This window comes from Atractosteus spatula, chromosome 8 (assembly GCF_055471065.1).
Source record: "Atractosteus spatula isolate fAtrSpa1 chromosome 8, fAtrSpa1.hap1, whole genome shotgun sequence".
Taxonomy (NCBI): Eukaryota; Metazoa; Chordata; class Actinopteri; order Semionotiformes; family Lepisosteidae; genus Atractosteus; species Atractosteus spatula.
Genome location: NC_142713.1, coordinates 50,692,827 through 50,714,929, shown reverse-complemented (window position 1 = coordinate 50,714,929; position 22,103 = coordinate 50,692,827). Strand labels below are relative to the sequence as shown.

At 35.6% G+C, this 22,103-nt stretch overlaps 1 protein-coding gene across 1 annotated transcript in view; it reads right to left on the bottom strand.

The window, feature by feature from the left end:
• Positions 1–979: 979 nt before the first annotated feature.
• The window catches only part of col7a1l (collagen type VII alpha 1-like), a 178,183-nt gene continuing 157,059 nt past the window's right edge, over positions 980–22,103 (bottom strand). Inside the window, exons 99-107 of the mRNA XM_088922609.1 lie at positions 20,076–20,138; positions 17,580–17,696; positions 12,492–12,569; positions 11,688–11,741; positions 9,847–9,895; positions 6,739–6,939; positions 4,883–4,951; positions 2,516–2,701; positions 980–1,113 (exon numbers count right to left, since the gene is read on the bottom strand). Of these exons, the coding sequence (XP_088778735.1) occupies positions 980–1,113; positions 2,516–2,701; positions 4,883–4,951; positions 6,739–6,939; positions 9,847–9,895; positions 11,688–11,741; positions 12,492–12,569; positions 17,580–17,696; positions 20,076–20,138 (951 nt within the window). The remainder of the gene's footprint in view (positions 1,114–2,515; positions 2,702–4,882; positions 4,952–6,738; positions 6,940–9,846; positions 9,896–11,687; positions 11,742–12,491; positions 12,570–17,579; positions 17,697–20,075; positions 20,139–22,103) is intronic.

Here is a 22,103-nt window from a genome sequence, read left to right as displayed (position 1 = left end):
ATTGGAGAAATGTGTATTATACACAGTTAATAATAGTTAAGAAATTCTGTGCATTTCATTGATACCTGGCTTCCACAAAGTTAAACCTTACGTTTTATTAGAATTTACAAAGTAAACAGTGTTAAAGTTTTATTTCAATGTCATTCAATCTGTTCAACAGGACTCAGACATTGTTTAAGCTTTAGCATTCCTAACGAGTTCATCCTTGACACTTCATTCACAGGACCTTCTGTCACTGTCATCAGCATGTTGTTGAAGATAATTTCAGGACCAAAAGTGAAAGAAGAATTTGTGGGCATAAGTGAAAACCAAGATGTTGTGCATTTAGACTGGAAAACATTGTAGGGTCCATAAGATATTAGCAACCAAGACAGACCTTGGTTGTAATCTTATTGTAATTACACAAAGTAATCTTACTTTGTGTTCTTAGCACAAAGAAGTTCAAAGGTCCAAAAAAACACAGCTTAAATTAAACTAAATGTTAAATTTACTGTTTCTTATGCTTCTCTTCTGTCAGATTCTACAGACCTGTACTTGTGCACAGTATTGAAACATGCACTTTTTCTCTATCATTAAGAAGTAAGAAGGCTGACTTAAATGTATATATTGTACTACTTTTGGCCTTCCTTATTCGATTAATTAATCATGTATTCATAAACTATGTGGTGATAAAATCATATCTCAACAAATATTTTGGCTCATTAAGCAAAATGGCAGAAAAAAAGCCCCAGAGGGAATTTACACATAGTATACAAGTGCAGTGACCTTCTACAGAACAGGGAACATCCTTTTTTGTTTTATTTTAATTGGCAGTGAAAAAGCTGTCAAGTGTACCACAAGAACAAAATATTTGAAAACAAAAACATTTCTTAATTTTGAATAAAGAGAATTAGGACTAGGATCTGCTATCCAAATCCAGAGATATTCACATTTTTGTTGGATTGTCTTTTCATTCTTTTTAAAGAAAAAAGGTTAGTGTCTAGCTGTTTCCTGCTTCCAGGAGCATGATGATGGAAGCTAGAAAATTCTTCCAAAAGCCTATAAGACATGTTGCATATGGGCCAGTCCATTTTGGTAACTCCATCACAGCTAAGAAACTGTTGACGAAAGACTCTGCATAGAGTGAGCATTATCATTGATGAAATTAGCACTCAGAAGAGCTGAGTGCCTTCTGCTATTGTATACCAGGCAGATGTACTGCATAGAACCTACAACAAAATCGATTATTACTTTTAAGTGTATGAAATCTTTAAGTCTAAGAAAGCTGCATTCAGATTTAATGCAGGCTGATTATTTTTGTATTAAGTCTGAAGCTGATAATATTTTGGTTTTCTTAACTGTCTTGACCTGAGTAAGAATAGTGAGGGGCCACAGAAAATGTTTAGACTTCTTTTCCTCTTTCACCTTACTGATACAAACATGATTCATTCATAGTCCCTTAACAGAATGGAAAGCTATCAATAACATATACAAATACAGGCAGACTAGTGAGAGAAAAATATATATTTTTATTTTGGACATTTTATATCAAAACTAAAAATAAGTTTAGTTTTTTTGTACAAATAGTACTAACAGTGCTAGAGAAATAACATTCTTTTCGCTAAACATCTTGTGATATCTTGCACAATTTACTTGATTAATGACACGATTAACAGGAAACTTATTATTTTGGTTGCCTTTATACACTTTGCATGACAATAATTTGTAATGATGTAGTTTTTATGCTTTTGCTACACTGATTAAATACAAAATTGCATTATAGCAGTAATGCATTGTTGTTATGTGATATGTGATAATGTACCATTACTAAAAAAAGGGATACTTCCATTATTTCTTCTTCTTTTCTCTTTACGGTGTACAGGTGACATTTTTTCACCTGGCAGGCTCTGAAAAGAAACGCAAAAGTTAAAACGCTGAAGCAATCGTCAGAAACAAACACTTCCCAATGACAAAATACAAACTTTTATTTGTACGTATTGGAGCCAGTGATACATCCTGCAAACACTTTTACATCAGGGGATGGCCAAGTAGTCTTAGTCTGAAAGCACCTTGACCAAACAGAAACACTCCTAAAACTGTGCTCGTACAACATCTGATCTGGCCCTTACGTCTTTTAAAATGCTGCTTCTCTGTATTAGTACCGGGGAATTTTGGAAACATTTCTCCACACCTACTTGGGTTAAATACTGTCCAAATATATTTAAGTGACACATACAGAGATTGTTGCACATGTTTGATTTTTTATTTATGCATTTTCAAGTTTTTTATTCAATTGAAACAAAAAATACAAAAATATAACTAACAATGCAAATGTTCCTAATAATTCTATGTACGCCAGCACCGTTGACATCTCATGACTATCAATGGTAAGTAAAGAGTGGTTAATAGTGGCATTCACATTATCTGACTGGCAACAACTCTTAGCATCTCTCAATTTCAATAATATTCTGTCAACCAAGAATATGATCCATTAAGCAGAGAATGACAAAGGTTATTGCACTATTCAGAGTCTTACCTCTTGTTTCCTTCTTACACCTCAGTTCACAGTTTTTCTTGGATGAGAACCTATTGCTGTTCCCTCCACAGCCACCATAAACAAAAGGCCTGCAGTCATTAGACTTTGGGTGGTAATACCAGAGCAGTGTATAATCAGAACATGACCCCTCAGTCATTGGGATGCTACAGGGGTCAACCTGGTGCTCTGTAAAAAAGATAAATGAGTCAATGAAAAGCTAAAGGTAGCTAGTAATTGCATCACATAGTATGGCAAATTAAAAATCTAATCTTAAATGTACCTGTCGTATCTATACAACTATGCACTATCTTAAAAGTGCACCTGTTGTCACACAGTTTTCAAGGATTTATGAGCAATAAGATTATTGTCATTTACTGCAGTATTCAATACAGTAGTGTGCACAGTGCAGTACTAATATTTAATAACAAAAGCCATGGACACTGCAGACCTAATTCTTGGGAATCACAGAAAACCCTTGGTTTAACAGACTAATTGGCGGAAGGTGCATGTGACGTGATTGTGCATTTCCCCATTATTGTGGGGAAATTCTGATTTTATAGACAAAAATATAGCTGATTTATTTCCATTAAATCCAAAGTCCGTTAAAGCAAAGTCTGTTGAACGCGCTTCAGGGTATATTATACATACAGTGCAGTATATTTATAAAATATTAAAGATGCAGAATGCAGAAAGCTACAAGCGTGTTGGGCAGCAAGAATCACAAAAAGCCTAGACTAGTTAAGAGAGTGCTATAGCCCTATAAAGAGTAGGAGTACGAAAGATTCTCTGTTTCATGTGCAAAGATACCTATTTTGTTTTAGAAGGACCATGCACAATGACACAGTACTCTTACAGTTTAATATTCCTCCATATTAGGTATACTTGTTAGCAAATTATGAGGAAGCCCAGCCACATACAGTATAGTGTTGGACCTCTGGGAGCAGACATTAACAGTACTTGGCAGGATTTCCACAAGGTTTACAAATATTCACAACACTATTTCATCCCATTTTTCTAGCACTTCCTGTACGTTTGAGTAGATATTTGAATCTTCAAACAGGAGTCAGCTTCAGCTGTGGTTGTGATAATGGGTCTAATGGGATTGAATGGTATGTTTCATTGTTTTCACCAGTGTTCAAGGGCACTGGGATTTGGAGATCGTTCCAGGCAGGGGAGGTAAGGGTAAGACCCATGTTGTCTGGCACTGAGTCTACTGATCAGTGTGCAGATCTGAAGACAGGTTCTTAATATTGTGTCCAGTGAGCATAGTGAACTTTTGCTGTTATTTCCTGTAAGCCTTTGTGCTTTTAACTTTAACAGAGATAATTATTTGTCTATGAGTTCTATCTTGTCTCCAGATAGATTATGTGATCACAGCTCTTCTCCTGTTCCAGATTGTCATAATACTAAAATATACTGTACAAGGTAAAATAATTATATATTTTTACTAGGTCAGTATACAGTACTTGACCTTAATTGATTTGCTGAAATTCTAAAATAAATATTTCAGTTAAATGAATGAGATTATCTTATAGGAAGAATAAAAAGGAAGTTTGGAACTATAATTGTTAAACTCAAACTTGCTTGATGTACTGAGTAATACCAGTATGCCATAATGCCAGCAGCCATATCACACTGCAACTCACAACTGGCAACCCACTGAAGCTCAGCAGTGTGAGCCTGGTCAGTACCTGGATGAAAGACCTCCTGGGAAAAACTAAAGTTGCTGCTGGAAGAGGTGTTAGTGGGGCCAGCAGGGGGGCTCACCCTGCGGTCCGTGTGGGTCCTAGTGCCCCAGTATAGCGATGGGTGACACTATACTGTAAACATGAGCCGTCCTTCGGATGTGATGTAAAACCGAGGTCCTGACTCTCTGTGGTCATTAAAAATCCCAGGGCGTCTTTCGAAAAGAGTAGGGGTATAACCCCGGTGTCCTGGCCAAATTTCCCATTGGCCCTTGCCAATCATGGCCTCCTAATAATCCCCATCTATGAATTTGCTTCATTACTCTTCTCTCCTCCCCAATGATAGCTGGTGTGTGGTAAGCGTTCTAGCGCACTATGGCTGCCATCGCATCATGCAGGTGGATGCTACACATTGGTGGTGGTGGAGGGGAGACTTTGAGCGCTTTGAGTGGAGTGTCCAGAAAAGTACTATATAAGTGTAAGCAATTATTAATTATTATTATTAATAATAAAGCACTGAACTCAGTAATTTAGATGTGTTATATAATGTTTTGCATATCTAGTCCTGGATCTGAAGATTTTATTCCAATGATAAAATAAGTTTATCATTGTGCCAAATGAAATATCTCCCTTATTTTGAATGACATGTTTCGTAAATGATGGCTAATATATGGTACTGTACCTTGTAATGGGATCTGAGCAAGTCGTTTTCTCCTCTGAGATGATTCCATTATGCGGTCATTTTCTGAATCTACAGATAAATGGATTTATTAGTGTTCACAGTGAATAATTTTCAAATATGTCAACACTCTAAATGTTGTCCATTACAGACATATCATGATTCTGTCAACATAACTAGCACTTGATAAATGTCATGAAAATGTGTGCAATGGAGCACTTATGTTTCAGTAATTCTATTATTGTCTTCCGCATTCCTCTCAAGTGAAGCCAGTTTTAATCTTCACTGTAGATTTGTGTTCACGCAATACATAAGCATCTGAAATGAGGATGTGTGTTGTCATTCTCTTCTCTCCTAAAGGACAGATGATACTTTTAATGGAATGATTTTCATTTTGCCTCTGATACCACTTTAAATGATCACATTGTCAAATTTGATACAATTAATAAACACAGATACAATATCTGAAATGAGTTGTAAAGCCCAAATCTATACTGAAAATATATGACAACATATATTTTGCAAGATTTCCTATACAATTGCATATTTGATTTCAATGGTGTAAAAAATTGCATAGTGTAACACAATCTTTTATGCTATATTAAATAAAAAATGTCTGTAGCCATAGGCTTTTCCATATTCACAGGTGGAATTGGGCATCACCTTGCATACATATGAAATTATATTTCTCTGGAAACTCAAACTGAAAAACTCAAATAACACACAACACATAACTCTCATTACATTATTCCACAAAATGTTATTCCACAAAACGTTTTGTGCTACGCTGATTATGTTCTGTAGTTTTAATAGATCATGGTTCTTTAATTTTATTTAGTCTTTGTAAAAAAATATATAATACAAACTAAAACTGTTAATAGTAAACCATTCATTATGAAGAGCACCATAAGTTAATTTAGATTCAGATATAAAATGTCTTTCAGTGCAAGTTTCAGACTAACAATCAACATGGCGGATATCAGTTGGTTTTAAATGGTAAAAGTTTTTTTTAAAACAGAGTTAATCTGTTTAATGGAAATTGGGTTAAAGAAGTGACTTTGTGTAGTGCCTTTGAAATACCTCTTTACATTATTTTTTGTTTTCAATTTGAATTGAACATTGTATGCTTTTTTAATGAGTCAGGGGAAAATAAAGTCAATGATATGGAATGTGCTGATGTTGTTCTGTTTTGATCTATGGTTTCACTGCTTCAACAAGGTGCTGTTTGGAATGGAAATATGTTTTTATTGTATTTTTTCCCACATTAAACTACAAGATAGAGACTTTTCTTCATTTCATAAAATGTTTGCTTATGAAAGACACATTTTATTAAAACTAAAACAATGACATTAAATTCTACATCCATTCCTCAATAGTGTCTAAGAAATAGAATTTGGTGACAGATGCAAAGTGGTTTGGGATATTAAACGTATCTGTCTTTAAACATATTCTCAAGATGGCAGGCTTTGAAATCACCACATTAAAGCTCACTGTGCATTCCTTTGATCAGTGCAATTGAATCGTTTTTCAATGCAAACACAAATTTACTCAGCAGTTAGAAGCTGTGAATTAAAAGATGTTTTTCTTATGTGTTTATTTCATAGCATGTCTTGGTAACGGACTTCATCTTTAGAACCTTGTTATTGCTTCTGGGTTCTGAAAATGTATTATTAGTGCAGTTTGTGACAACAACAACATCCGAGTATTAATGGCAGCAATATGCTGTAGCTCTGGAAATGTCTTTTTATAAAACAGCTACAGTAAAGTGCGTATTTCACAGGCTTTGTGGCCATATTTGTATTGGAAGCAAATCTTTTATGTTAAAATGAAGAATGATTTGTAGAATTATTTTCGATTACTTGTGAAATTGCTTTCTAGCATCTGCTGCTCCTGTTGCACGGTGCTTTCTTGTCCTTTGGGTCCACCCTCTTCATCGTTTTCATCAAGATCTTCCGAGAGCTCTTCAAGCCCAGCTAGGTCTCCCTCCGGACTCTCCCCAGTGATTATATTATTGTCTTTATCTGGGTCAGCTGAATTCACCACTAACAGAAAGTCTTTGCCTGGAATACACACACAAAAAACAGAAAATCAAAAACCTGAAAGCATACCACACACATGTAATACTCATAACGAACATGCACCCATCATTTTCTGTTATGCAGAAACATAACAGAATTTTCATCATTTTCTGTTTGCTGCAGTACGTCTATGCCTGTAGTGTACTTTAATTCACCTTAATACTGTCCTTGGAGAAGACAAACACTAGTACGAAAGTAATTCAAAAGAGCAATGTTGAAACCTGTTTGGCTTGTGATTCTGGAATAAAAAGAATTTTACAGAAAATATTTTCAATTCATTGTCAGGTTCTTAAACCTAACCCTCAAAGAAATTATTTTGATCCTTGAAGCACAAGAATAGTTAAAACTGATGTATAATTTAATGTCTGCATGCCTTTTTGTTATATGTTATTTCAAGGTTTAGTGATTGATCCTCTAAAGTACATAAATACATTTTGGAACATCAATCCATCCATTTTCTGACCACTTCATCCAATACAGGGCTGGAGTCTATCACGGCAAGCAATGAGCAGATGGTAGGCTACACTCCTGACAGGACGCCAGTCTATCGCAGGGCACACACAGACACAAACACACACATTCGAACCAGGGCCAATTTTGCCTGAAGCCAATTAACCTACCAGTATGTTTTTGGACTGTAGGAGGAAACCGGACCACCCAGAGGACACAAGGAGAACATACAAGCTGATACTGTAGCACCACAAGTCTGGAATTGAACCCAGGGGCCACTGGGCTGAGTGCCTGTAATGCTAACCACAGTGCCACCATCCTTCCCTATTTTTTAATCAACTTCAGATAATACTGTGGAATTGTGTGTCTGACCTTAATGCAAATTATATAACACTTTATATAGGAAACTATAACATTAACGTGTATTTTTACAAGAAACAAGAAAAATATTTTTCAGGTTGTAGATATGAGGTCAACCATTCTATGGAGCACATACTGTTTCAGATATCGGTCAATTTTGTAATATATGTAAGAGATGAAACTTTGTCTTGTCTTTTTGTAGCAGCATATACCTGTAAAGGCAGGGAGGGATTTTCTGATTACCTCTTTGGAGCTACCAATCAGCAATGAGCTGATGGAGGCGGAGGAGGGACTCATAGTTTGGTAAACATTAATTGCCTTTAGTGGTTCACCAGATTGGCTGAATTTAGTAGAACTGTAGTTTATTTCCTGACATATCAATGCCATTTCTAGGAGGATAAACAAAAATAAAAGCTCATAAACTTTGTAAATTTTGGTTGTCATTTTCTTTCAGTAATGTCTGATTAAACCCCTGCAACTATACTAGAGAAACCAAATTCTAGTTGAAAGAGTCCAAGATGTCTCACAGCCCAAAAAATGTAAGCATTACATTTTTGTCTTGGTCCTCTGCATAACTTTCTTAATGCAGTTACAGGTTAGTGAATATCAAAACATAAGCAATAGATTCAATTAATCGCTGATTGTTCATCATTCTGTCACTCCTGCTTCTTAGTTGAATACAGTACGGTACTTTGTGATAAAGAACAGATGGCTGAACTAGTAGCTCTTGTTGCTGTCCATTTCAGCATGAATCAAAGCTGAGGACTACAGCAGAAAACATTGGATTCACAATTTCAGCCAGCATCAATTAAGCAACCAGCTGGAAGGCTCCACAGAAACCACTCTGACAGTGTGTCTAACTAAAAGTATTACAATTATGTAATATCTTCCTATTGTTCTCAACAAAATGATTAGGTTTCCCAATCTCAAAGATTCAATTAATAACTGAGACAGATTCAATGTACTGCTATCAATACAATTTTAATAGTCTTATGTAATATTTATGAAAAATCTAAATTATTTTGTACATAACATTCTTAAATGCAGTCACACTCTCATTAATACTTTTCTTTATATGTACACTTCAATAAAGTTACTATTTGTGCCCAAGATTGGTGCTGTTTAAGACCTACAATCACTCTATGAAGGCTGTCTGAATGGACACATGAATCAAGTCTGCAGTTGCCTTCAGCAATGTTCCAAATACACAGCACATCAACAGTCTTGCCTCCTGTGACATCACCTCCAACCTGTTTTCTCCCAGTGGGTGAGGCTTATTCTGCTTCTACTTCACAGTCTTCAGGAATGATGGGACATACCACATTCTGGGCAGGTCCCACCCTGATGGACAGCAGGACAGATCTCTCTTATGTAACATGCCATCCATCCATTTTCTAACCACTTCATCCAATTTAAGGTCTCGGGGGAGCCGTGGCCTATCCTGGCATTCAACAGGCACAAGGCATGATACATCTTGGATGGGACGCCAGTCCATTGCAGAGCACACCAAGACACAAACACAGATATGCACACACTAGGACCAAGCCAGTTAACCTACCAGGATGTCTTTGGACTGTGGGAGGAAACCGGATTACTTGAAGGAAACCCGTGCAAACATGGGGAGAATAAACTCCATGCAGATAACACCCTAGGTTCAGAATAGAACCCAGAGCCCCAGTGCTGTGAGGCAGAAATACTAACCACTGCAGTACTGTGCTATCCTATGGAATATTCAATTTCCTAATATATTTAGGATAGTCTAATATGTGTGTGTACATTTGATAGTATTTATTTAATGAATACTTAGAAGTACATGCTACAAATGTGTTCTACAGAGTTGTAGAGTTTTACAACTCAGTGAAACATTTAAATCCCTAACAGTATGCTTGTGCTGTGAGAATCCCTGACATTTATATCCTTAAAACTATAATTACTGTAATCTTTAAAGCATATAATCAAGAAATATTTGAGGACTAATTCAAATACTTATGTATACAGTAGTAGATCTGTGTTTGACATTCAATAGTGCCAATTTATTAACACTTTGTACTCTAGCCCTTACCTTTGTGCACCACTTACCACATTTTTCACTCAGCTCTTTTATGATGACCTCTTTAACGTCTTCCACCTAGACCAAATTGATTCAATATTGTTAGGGATTTTCATATTGTTAGTATCACTATGCATCTTGTTCTAATCATTAATTTCACAGTATTTTCATACATGGCTGTAGTTGTGAACTAAAAAAAACTGTGAATTTCAAAACCTTTTTTAAACCTCTTTTAATCTTTTTTGTGCTACCCAATAATGTATTCAGGAGATATGGTTGCACTGAGTGTTGCATTTGTGCCATTGGCATGCAGAGTAAAGACATGATTGGGCATTATCTTGCTTGTCTTGAGGGACGAGAGTCTGGCCAAGTGGCTCCCCACTGTAAACCAAGTAGAGGAATGCTTGAATAATGAAGTATCAGGTATATATTGATATCTTGGTAAGCAAATGATCACTATTGACTTGGACACAGTTACAGTGGTCTTTCTGCTGACCTTCTGTTATGAATGCAATAAAAAATTTAATGAGTTCAGTACGCTAACAGGAGCAATGTTACATTATTTCATAAGAATGGTCTTGCATAACCTCTCCAAAAAAGCAATGAAAAAAATAATACTGTAAAAAATGTGATTTAAATAGTTTTAGTAATTACTGTTAGTATTAGTAAAATATTTTTTCCACAGGTTATAAGTCTGTCTTTGTCAAGCATGGATAAGTACTGTATCATAGAGTAATTTACAAATCTTCGTATAACAAATTAACCTTCACTTCTCTTGTGTTTAACTAAATGTGTTTTGTTATTTGATGTTAGCCTCCTCAGCTATTGATGTGTTGACAGAAAATAAGACTCTTAAAAATTGACAAAGTGAACAGCATGCATTTTTATTTTACACTTAGAGACTAATCTTAAGAGACTTAATTGAAATCTCGAAGCCAATTATCCAAACTACTGAATATGATTTGAATGACTATGTCGTAGACTTCAGAAAGAAAAGAAAACCATATAAAATGAGCAAATGTTAAGCATTACTCTTGGAGTACAATATACTGTGGTTTTGTATGCAATCTTTCTTGGCTTATCAACATACACATTCACACATGAATGTGTATTACAACAAAGAATTGATGGGTTCAATCAAAAATGTGGCAGAAGTTATTTCAGTAATGAGGCAGTTTGATTTAGCCAATATATTCTGGTCAACTGGAGACTTCATAACTGCTTCACAAAAGTGTCATCTTAGAATAAGTGTTTGCACATTCTCATAAAATACAAGGACATTATTACATTTCTTTCATCGGATTGTAAAGAAATTCAGGTTGTGTCACGATCGCTACTCTCCCTCTTAAGGGCGCTCCAGCCCTTCCTCGTTTTCCCCCATTGCTTTCACCTGTTCCTTATTCCAGCCCCTCTTTAGTTCCACCTTTAAAGCCAGACGCAGGCGTTTGCCCAGCACTTCTCATTGAATCCCGTTTCGTGAGATCCCGGGGTCCTGCCGCGTCTGGCTCCGTTATGGTTTTAGTTTCCTGTTCCTGATTCCCTGCCCCGCCGGTCCCGACCCGGTTCTGGTTTTAATTACTTTGGATGGATCCCCTGGTCTTGGACTCTGCCTCCCGTTTTGGATTTCCCTTTTGGATTTATGCTTGGATTGTTCGCCCCGGACTCACTTCCCCTGGACACCTGCTCACCTCGGACACGCCCCCCTGTCTCCGGACCCACTCCTGCATGATATTTTTCCCTATTGTTTCTTCACCTTCCAGATCGTGTCGTCCGCATAGGGCCCGGAAAGAACTGTTCCTGACAGGTTGTGTACAAGGGCAGTGAACCTGCCACATGTCATCTAGAGCTGGTGGTTTGAGGGTGCACTTACTGTGAGTCCAGGATCCCCCTTTTCCCCTTTAGATCCCTCTGAGCCCACCTCACCCTGCAAGATATTCAATAAAGATAGCTAGTGGCACAGCAGCCATGAGTAAATACAAAATGTTCTTATCGTACAGTAATCTCTATTTTAAACTCAAAGCACTTAACAGCTATAGTATATTAGTCATACAAAACAGAAATTACCAGAGGTTTTTTGTTAATTATTCCCAAAACGTTCCCACAGAATCATTCATATTAAGAATAAATGACATAAGAAACCATGAGAATCTGCTAATTGGAACAAAGGTTAATGTGGCTAAAAGGGAATTTTGAGCTATGTATTAACTTTCAGTCACTTTGTAACAGTGACACAAGTGGTAGCTGTACTTTATGGTCCATACAAGTAGAGGTCAAATCATCTTAGTTATTAGGAATTTAACACATAGTGTATACTGTATGTAATCCTACTAGTAAACTAAATATTTAGTGTACAGCTTTACTTTACTTTAGATACTTTAGCGTCCACTGCTGTGAACATTTGTCTTTGGCTTCTCCCACAGAAGTAAAAAAAGCAAGCAAAACATAGGAGTCACATAAAATCACAACAGTATGCGATACATAAATAGTTGGGTAAATAAATAGGTAGGGGTAGAATACATTTACATACCTACATTGAGCAGTTTTTTTGTCTATTTTCTATTGGTGTTTCCATGGTAAGATTTAAAAAGCTGGATTACATGTGGAATTCATTTTAGGTACACCTTGTTATGGGGAATTAATGCACTGAATTCTTAATAACTCTTCTTGTTCTTACATTTTCTCCACTTTTTCCGGGGGTACCAGGAGGTCCTCGTTGGCAAGGTTTACCTCTTCCTCTTCTGCCTCTCTCACCCTGTATTACACACAAAAGCAAAAGCTTTTTCCAGAAGCGCACATTGTTCCGTACACCTGGAACAATATGGGTGTTGAGTACCTCAAAGATGTTAACCATGGGTCCATCAGAAAGGCTGAATATGCCTTGTTCATTGGGTAAATTCCTACCTGTTGTTACTTTTCTGTTTCCTTAGTTGTGCCACAACCTTATGAGGAGCTAGATATATTGTTACGTATCTTTTTTATTTCTTCACTTTCACCACATTTAACATTAGAGGTGCGGGTAAAACCGGTATACTGCAGTTCTTTACTCATGCGGTACGTATCGTGGTACGTTTAAGACCATACCGGTACGCTCGGTAATTTCCGGCAATTTCCGTCAGCGGTTTTATTTGTTCGATTTTACCAAAGCTTTTCTACAGTTTACATTCATAAAATCTAATTTGACATAAAGAACAAAATTACTGCGATAAAAATGTCGTTAACTTTCAAAGGGTGGGTAAAAAGGTCACTCTAAAGGTATTTCATGTCATTGGCTAGTAAATTTAGAAATATGACGTGATTTCGGAAATCATGCAGAAATAATCTGAATTGGTGAGAATTTGATTATATATTTTTCTTATTTCTCCTGAAAAACATAAGGTTATGCCTTAGAGGCAAATCTAATTTTTAAGAGTATCCATGTTTTTTACGGAGAATTAGAGAAAATTATAATCAAATACTCCTTTACAAATCCATGGGGTACGGTTGTTGTAATATTATTAAGGGTTGTTTACTATTGATGTTGCTAATGGTACATGTCACATACTTATTTTCAATGACCCACTGAACATGTGCTGTTTTTTCACGTTTTTCTGATTCTACTGTAACTAGTCGGGAAGGAAGTCAAGTCTTGATCATGTTTTTAATTCCATTACTACCATTAGACATGCTTTGATTTTTTTTCTTTTTTGCAAGTTAATTGTCTTAAGCTGTTTAAGTCAATATAGAATGTCTTGTCTCAGCAATGTTTTAAACAAGTATTGAGGATTCTTTGAAGTTTTAGATGAAATAGCCAAGCGCAATCAAACATGCTAAACATGTTTCGTAAGGTTGTGAATGTCAACTTTCCTCATTGTAAAGCAAAAATATTACAATTTACAAGCACCTGTCATATTTTGAATTTTACATTGTTATCTTGCTAAGTTAAGCAAAATTAACCTTCAATATCTTGTGATAAAAGATTTAATCATTTAATGATTGACAAAAATCTGCATGTTGTTAAATTGTTCTGTTACACTGTTCAGTGTTATTTCTAGTTCTTTGCTTCCAATAAAACAACAAAACAACAAAATTTTCATTACTTTATTTTGTATACAACTCAATATGCTTTACTAATCATGAAATCAAACTATGAGAGAGTCTCCATATATAAACATGCAAAATAGTTTGCAGTATACTGCGGCACATATCGCAGTACATGCATGTGTACCGTGGTATGCCGCAATAAGTTTTCCAGAGGCGGTACCCAAACCCTATTTGACATTCAACATGTTAAGTAAATTTATTTCACCTGTTTCAATCACTAGCGAAGTGATTTAGTACTCATACAAGAGTCACCAAAATAATGCCAAAAACCTTTAATATCCAAAAACATACATTCATAAATAGTGGAACATTTCTTTTCATGCTCATTGCATTTGTACTGTATGTCATACACCTTTTATTGTGTATGTTATCTTACATATTATTTTACATATGTTTAAGAAAAATTGTAATTGAATGTTTAACTCCATAACTCAACATACACTATTATAGCTGAGCAATGTACAGTGCTATACACAGTAGACATAAGTCTTTACATAAAAAGTCATAATATATAGTTTATTTTGATTGCCTCACACAGCTATTTAAACTTACTGTTTACTGTTACTGTTTACACTAGAAAATAAGATAACAATAGTTTGAAAATGCATGTAATGCATAATAAGGTGGTCAGAAATAACTCCATATTTAGAATTATTCACATTTCATTGTTATTCAAAAAAGATTTAAAGCTCCAGGCATTATCTGGTTGAATTTTTGATGTATAAAGAAAAGCACATAAATTAGAACTACTTTCTCATTAAAAAATCCATCCAGATTAACATCAAGCAAATTACTATCATGGTTAAAAAGAGAATTAGCACAAAGTCCCTTTTGAATCTGCATATTTCCATCAAATTAGAAATGGATTGCCTTCAGCACATTAACTATTACAGCTGCCTCCTACGCAGTTATATTTAGACCTCTTGTGCTAGGTTTATTATTACTTACCTAGCCTAGCGTAACATGTTTTTGATAAAAAGAGTGGGATCTCCTTAAATTCAAACTTTAATTCACATTAATTTTTTGTCATAAGCCCTTAGTGCAGAGTTGCATATGACAAATGTAAAACAAAAGACAAACACTCTGAGTGGAAGTAACATACTGTAACACCTATCCTGTCCACAAAAAATAGCCTAGAGCCTAATCTCATCAGATCTTGTTTAAGCAAGGATGGGCTTGCTTGGTATTGGGATGGGAGACCTCTAAGGATATTCAAATTGCTACTGCAAGTGGATTTGGTGGACATGTGCCATCCTACAGATGAGATGTTAAAACCAAGGTGCTGACTCTTTGGTCATTAAAGATCTCATGACAGTTTTTAACAAGAAGGCTGTTAATTCTGGTATCCTCTGTGGGTTTACTTAATCTGGTGTACTTAAGGTTCCCCCTTAATTGACCTGATGAAGTAATTTCTCATTTCTCCATCTGGTCTGCTGTGTACTTTGGCTGCTGACACAGAAAGGAAGCCATCACTCAGGTGTTGGCTGCACTTCAGTGGGTCCCTTGTATTTGTAAATCTTCTAGGAGACTTTTAAAGATGAAAAGATATACTGAATACAAATGCAAGGAATTATTTTTTACCTAAAAAGGCTATCCAATAATTCCTATTTAGTTTCATTTAGTACTTTAACTTCTATTCAGTTGAAATGTTTTGAGTGGCTTCTTATCTCGTACAACTACAGATTCAGTGATTGTATTTGAACAATTTCAGGAAGTAGAAATGGTGGAGATTTGGCAGATTTTATATTACTTCCTTGATTTAATTTTTGATTGAAAAAGACTAAATTCAGATGTTTATTGTAGACTTTTTAATTGACCCTGTCTAGAAGGCAAGATCTACCAAATGGAAGTAATTGTAAATTCAAAATAAACAGCAACCAGTAGTAAGTTATCACTTGCTGAAGTTGGAAATCCCCCATGTTCTTCTTCTTAAAGAAGAAATAAAAATATCAGGAGCATTCTTTAATTGATAATGCTGAAGAAAAACATCGGTTTAGGCAATGACCATGAGGACAAGTACGTGTCCGGTGCACTTAAGAGGCTGCAGACAAAGACTGTAGGAGTGGAGAGGGAGGAGTTGAAGGCCAACACCGTACAGTTGGACATCAGCAGAGGGGGTAAAGGTGGAGAAAGCGCATTGCCATGGCTGCCTGGGTTGTACAAAGGGTTGGATGCTCTATTGGAAATGGAGAGAAGGAGGGGGAAGAGAGCAGACTTAGTGGGGATTATGGAAAAGAAATGGGGCAGAAGAGGGTGGAATGGGAGACTAAACACCCACAGATGTCCTGGAGTTCTATAGAGGAGTGACAATATCAGTAGAACTGGAAGACCATACATTGTGGTAGGTGCTGGAAAATGTTTGTTATCTGTGGAGAGGTTGATGCTGAAGAGCTGCTTGGTTGAGAACAAAAGAGAAAGCAACTCCTGTCCTGACGTAGGAAGAGGCAATGGAGAGATCACCAAGTTTAAAGGCCAGAGGTGAGGAAATGAGGAGATGTTGCAATATAATCCTCTTCTGCTTTCTCATCACAAGGCCCAATAAAAGGGTTATTTGATTATTTGCAATGCTTGTGTGGAATATAAAACAGTGGACATGATGTATCCAAGAGTTACCAGCTCAAGGTGAGTGTTTATTTGTATGTTTTATTGTCTTAGTGGGAGATATTACTGAACAAAGGAGAACATTTATAATGGGAGCTTGAATACCTTAATTTTGTGGGTTGAGCTTTAATGTGGAACTGAGGATAAGTAATGCTTGAGTATTCCCATCACCTTTCCCATATGATACATAATGGACTGGTCGAGTGGAGAATTTTGTACTCTGAACTCATATTTAAACAGGGCTTTGCCACAATGTTTGTAACAGCAACCTCCTATATCCATATGAACACGTGGGTTTTTGGTTCATTTGTCCAGTTTGGAATAAAGTTAGCAGTTTTGTAAAATTAATTGATGTGCAATATATTGCTCGAGGAACTGGAAAATGCAAATAAACTTTTTTTCAAATTCCTCTTGTGGGTAAAGTAGCTTTTGTGTTTGATGGAAATCGTTTAGTTTCTATTACAGTGAGTAACATCTAACAAAACCTGTGTACAGTTTTGTCACACTGTAAGCTGCTGAAATGTTTACTTTGTCACAGCTGAAAATTTGAGCCCTTTTAATTTAATGTAAACTACCTAAAAATCTGAAACTATATGACCAATAAATTCCAAATAACCAACAGTTTCTCTTTGTTCTATCTGGTCTTGCTGCTGCTCTACCCACCCAAATTAAACAAACCAAAGACACATTACTTCCTTTTAAATTTCTCTCACTAGCATAGATGACCAAGGACACTAGAGGGAGCCATACTTTTTTGTGGTGTTTATTAATTTTTTTTATTTAGGGGGATGCTGTAAAAACACCACACAATGTCCACTGTCATTTTATTTCAGAAATAATATTTTCACAAGTGTTTCAATGTGTAGTCAAGTTCACCATTTTACACTGGAATGTAAATACAAATACAACATTCTCTCATATATCGGCCCTTTTGTCATCCATGTGTGTACACACATCCTGACCTACTGTAACTGCGTCATAGAGAAAGTGACATCATAAATATGAACATTATGGTTTTGGGTCCCTATCTGCAATTAAAGAAAAAAACAATTGCTAACTTGAGTGGGATAACTGTTCTTACCTTGGGGCCTGGTTCACCCTTTTCCCCTGGTGGCCCAGAGAGTCCTGCTGCTCCATCTTTTCCAGGCAGGCCAGCAGAGCCTTTGAAACCAGGGAATCCAGGAAACCCTGTGGACCCCTGCATAGAAATCAAGACAATATCCCATCATTAAATATGCCTTATCTATAAAAGAAAAGAACAACGCATATGTTACCAGACAGCGGTTGAGCTGGCTGTCTTGAAGAGTTGCTGAAATCTGTTATGTACATTTTAACTTACCATAAAAATTAAATTAAATTACCATAATTTACTCAATATTTGCATGACTCCATTCATGCATGTTAGAAAATAATATGCAAGAATATACTGGAATCAACCGAACACACTCTCTACATTCCAAAACATTTTATTCATTAAGGTTTGTCTACAGTATGTTTCGACAAACACAAACCTTAATGTCACCACCTGTCCTAGAGATGTCAATCTTTTCAGTGCTCACGTGAAGAAAAGGGGAGATGGCATGTTTCGCTTCAACAATATGAGCTGCTATTGGATAGTTTAATAAGAAGATTAAATACTCCAAATATCAGATTTAAATATAATGTAATAATTGCTTTACTGAATTAAAGGGGAGCTTTACGAAGGCCTCATTGTGCTGGCTGAGAGTAGCATTACCAAGGACAGAGGTAATTATCTCTCATAGTGTCCTGGGATCTTTAGTGGCCAAATAGTCAGGACACCTCAGTTTAACATGTCATTCCAAGGACAGCAACTACTACAACAATGTCCCTTGTCACCAAACTGAGCCACTGTTTTTTGACAATTCGGCTTCAGAGAGAAGATTACCACCTGCTGGTCCAACAACAGCACATTAAGCAGAAACCTGGTTTTCTTTTGAGGTCACCTTTCCTTAGACGTCACAAGCCCCAGTGCCAACTAGAGCCATTCTTGCCGAGCTTCTAAGATCTGACGATATTGTGCTTTAAGGGGGTAATGCTGCTGCCATTTTATTTTTTTGTTTTTTTTAATTCCAAAATTGTGACTCTTGGAGAATAGTTGATATCTATTTTAGTACAGTTTTAACAGTAACCGTAAATTAATTTCTTAACAAGGGTGTTAAGAAATTGAAGTATTTCAGGAAAAGAAAAACAAATAGAAACTAGGGCAGTACAATAAATTAATATAATACAATCAGATAACATAATGCAATACCATCTTCAATAAACCTGTTTTAAAGTTAGCATTTTAAGGACATCCATATATTAATTCTAAACCAAACTTGCTTCTGAAATCTCTAGACAAATATTTATTGATTGTATTGTGTTACTGATCGTGCATAACCTACTCAGAAATCACTGACATAATTACTCTGTCCCTTAAAATCAAAAACAATTGGACTACAGTGACAGGAAAAATATTCAGAGTTGTTTAGTTTTCACATTTTACCGCTTTAAAGCTTACGGTCATGACACTTTGCAGTGGTAGTCAATAGTACATAGTATACAGTACAAAAAGAAAGAAAAATGGAAAAGTCATTATTGTAAATTCTTTTAGGTTGATCCTTAATATTTTTTAAGCATGGTGAAGCCAATCATGAAACTGAAAAAAATATGTCAAATCCTGCATTGGAGTATCAATGAAGCACCTACATGATACTGCAAACATGAAGCTAAAGGTTTTGTGGTCTGGCATGACAAAACTGGAACCTGTTGGTCTAAATGCAAAGCATTACATCTGACGCAAACCTGACAGTTCATCACCAATTCAACAATTCTCTGCTATCAAGTATGGTGGCAGCAATATTATGTTATAATTCTACTTCTCATCAATAGGGAATTTGAAACTTGCTATACAGAAAATACCGTAGTTCTGACGAGGAAAACCTGCTGCAGTTTTGTCCTAAAACTGACACAAAAATTCAGTTAACAGCAGGACAAAACATAATGCCAAAGTCTGACTTGAATCAAAGAATGTCCTGTTGACATACTGTGGAACTTATAAACTGCTGTTTAGCAAGAAACATGAGAATGAGTGAGCAGATCTGCCACAGTCAACAGACAAAAATTGCACCAAGCAGGTATGCAAAATTGGTAGAGATATATCATGAAAGACTATTTGTTGCAAAAGGTGTTTCCACCAAATATTGAATATGAGTTCATTGGTATACTGTAAATCTTAATGCACTCAACATACATAATTTCAATTTATTTCTTTATCTTTTGCTCAGATTTATTGTTACTAAACTAATAATACTCTTAGCAGTCTTCAGTTTGTACATTAAGGTTTTGAATAAAATAGTAAGCTTAACAATGTGTATGCATTTTTTTGACAATTTACAAAATGAAACACCTTACCATACTGTACCTAATAATGTAAAAAGTTTTTTTCTAAAGATTTTGGCTACTACTCTTCTGAAGGTATAGAAATGTGTCTATTTAGAGACCTAGTCAAGTTTTCTAGTCTCTTAAATTTGGAAATGAGAAATGTATTCCAAAGCAGAAACCTGTATTTGCAAACCTTTTCCCCTTTCTGTCCTGGAAGTCCTGGGGAGGCATCCAAACCTGCATCTCCATTGCTGCCCTGAAAATCCAAGTTCAAAACAAAAATTATTTTATTATGAATTGATAGATAAACAGACAATTAACACTCTCATAGAAACAGTTCACAGCAGAGCAGCCAAAATACTTATGGAACGAAAGGAAATATCATACACAGATAAGTAAAAGGAACAAAATCTCTTTAGTATTGTTTTCAAGGGGGCATAATTTAATTATTCACAAACAGGAAAGGTGTTTAGGAATTCTAGCCTAGTGGGCTACTTTATATACATAAGTAAAAAAAATCATGTGGAACAAGTTTATTTATAAGGAAATCTAACAGATTCAGAGCAGATCGACACTTTCTACACAAAAGGTGGTGGGGGGTGAACAAGCTGGTAGACCAATGTTTTGATGCTAGATCATAGTGACTATTCAACTTATAACTTGATAAGATCCTAAGATCAATGAGCTGCTTAGCAACCATACAAACATGATAGGTGGAATAGCCTCCTCTGATTTGAAACTTTTTCGTGTGTTTGCTTGGAACAGCATGCAAAGGCTGCAAAGGAACAAGTAATAGGTTTATTCCATGCTGAAAAGAGAAGAAAGAAAACACAAGGTTTTGGCTGTGGAGCCTTCTTCAGGTGTCACGAATTCTTCGGTTTATCCTCAAGGTTTAGATGTTGAAATATGATACAGTTAAGATAATATTATTATTAACAACAATCTCTTAAACATTGTGGTAGAGAAATCACAACAATAAATGGAGGGAACCATTTGCAAGGTAAAGAAGAGAATGAAATGCTTTGATCATATCCTGCAAATATTGTACGACATAATCAAATCTAATTCAAATACAAAATCCTTTGTAAAACCTGTTAGCATCTCAAATGCAATATATGTACCAATGCAATACAGTCTTGCAGCTGTGCTCTAGGAAATGAAATTGTAATGTGATTTTCTCAGTAGGACTCAGCACAGAAGTTCCTGAAAGGTCACAGTCCTTCTTTATTACATTATTTAGAAATGTACTATGATTTTTTAAAACCAGTGAATAAAATTTACATTGCTTTAAAATGGATGTTACAGGTTAATATAGATAACTAGGTTTGACTTGAAGTGCAAGTGGTGACACATCTGTTAGTATTTGTACATATTATGAGAACAAACTAGAGAACTAGCCCTAATTCATGGTAAAAAATTAAACCAAGAGGTCATCATTATATGAAGGCCACAGGCACACATTTTTTGTTGGATTCTATCCATACAAGACAGAGCTTGAAATTAAGGTACCAGATAAAAACTGTATAATCTTCAACAGGGATATAATGTTTCTATCTATTAATCTGTAGTTACTGATTTAAAATTAATTTCTAAGTTAGAATTGTCTATATTGTAATAATATAAAAATGAAAACTAACAAAACACCTTTTTTAAAGTAATAATTTAGCCTATGTGCCAAGCAATTAAAAGACTGAATCCATAATTGCTCATACTTGGTCTTAAACTGTCATCTAATTGTCATCATTTACTGCTACAATCATTTACAAAACATATCAGGGAAATATTAGACAAAAATGACTGTGCAAAATAAAATAAAAAAATAAAAAGAGATAAAATGCACAGTACATCATATATACGAAGGAAATTAAATAGACAGAGCATATATAAATTCATCATGCTGACAAGTTTAATTATCATCACTAGGGTTTTTCTATGAAAGCCACTAGCTAGTAGCATGTGTTACCATCACTGCAAGAAATAAAATCTACAGTATAACTCATGCTTCACAACAGGTTGCACACTGTGGCAGGCCAACAGTAGCTAACGTTTAGTTCCAGTGGACCTGCCTCTAGAAGTCATTAGGACCCCTAATCTTTGTATGTAGATTAATCTGTGATGAAGGATAAGATTGGTAATTGGTAAAATTGTTAGATTACAAAGTACCTAAAGCTGTTGTAGTTGTAATGAGTTTAATTTAGCCTATGTTTGGTATACGTGTTTG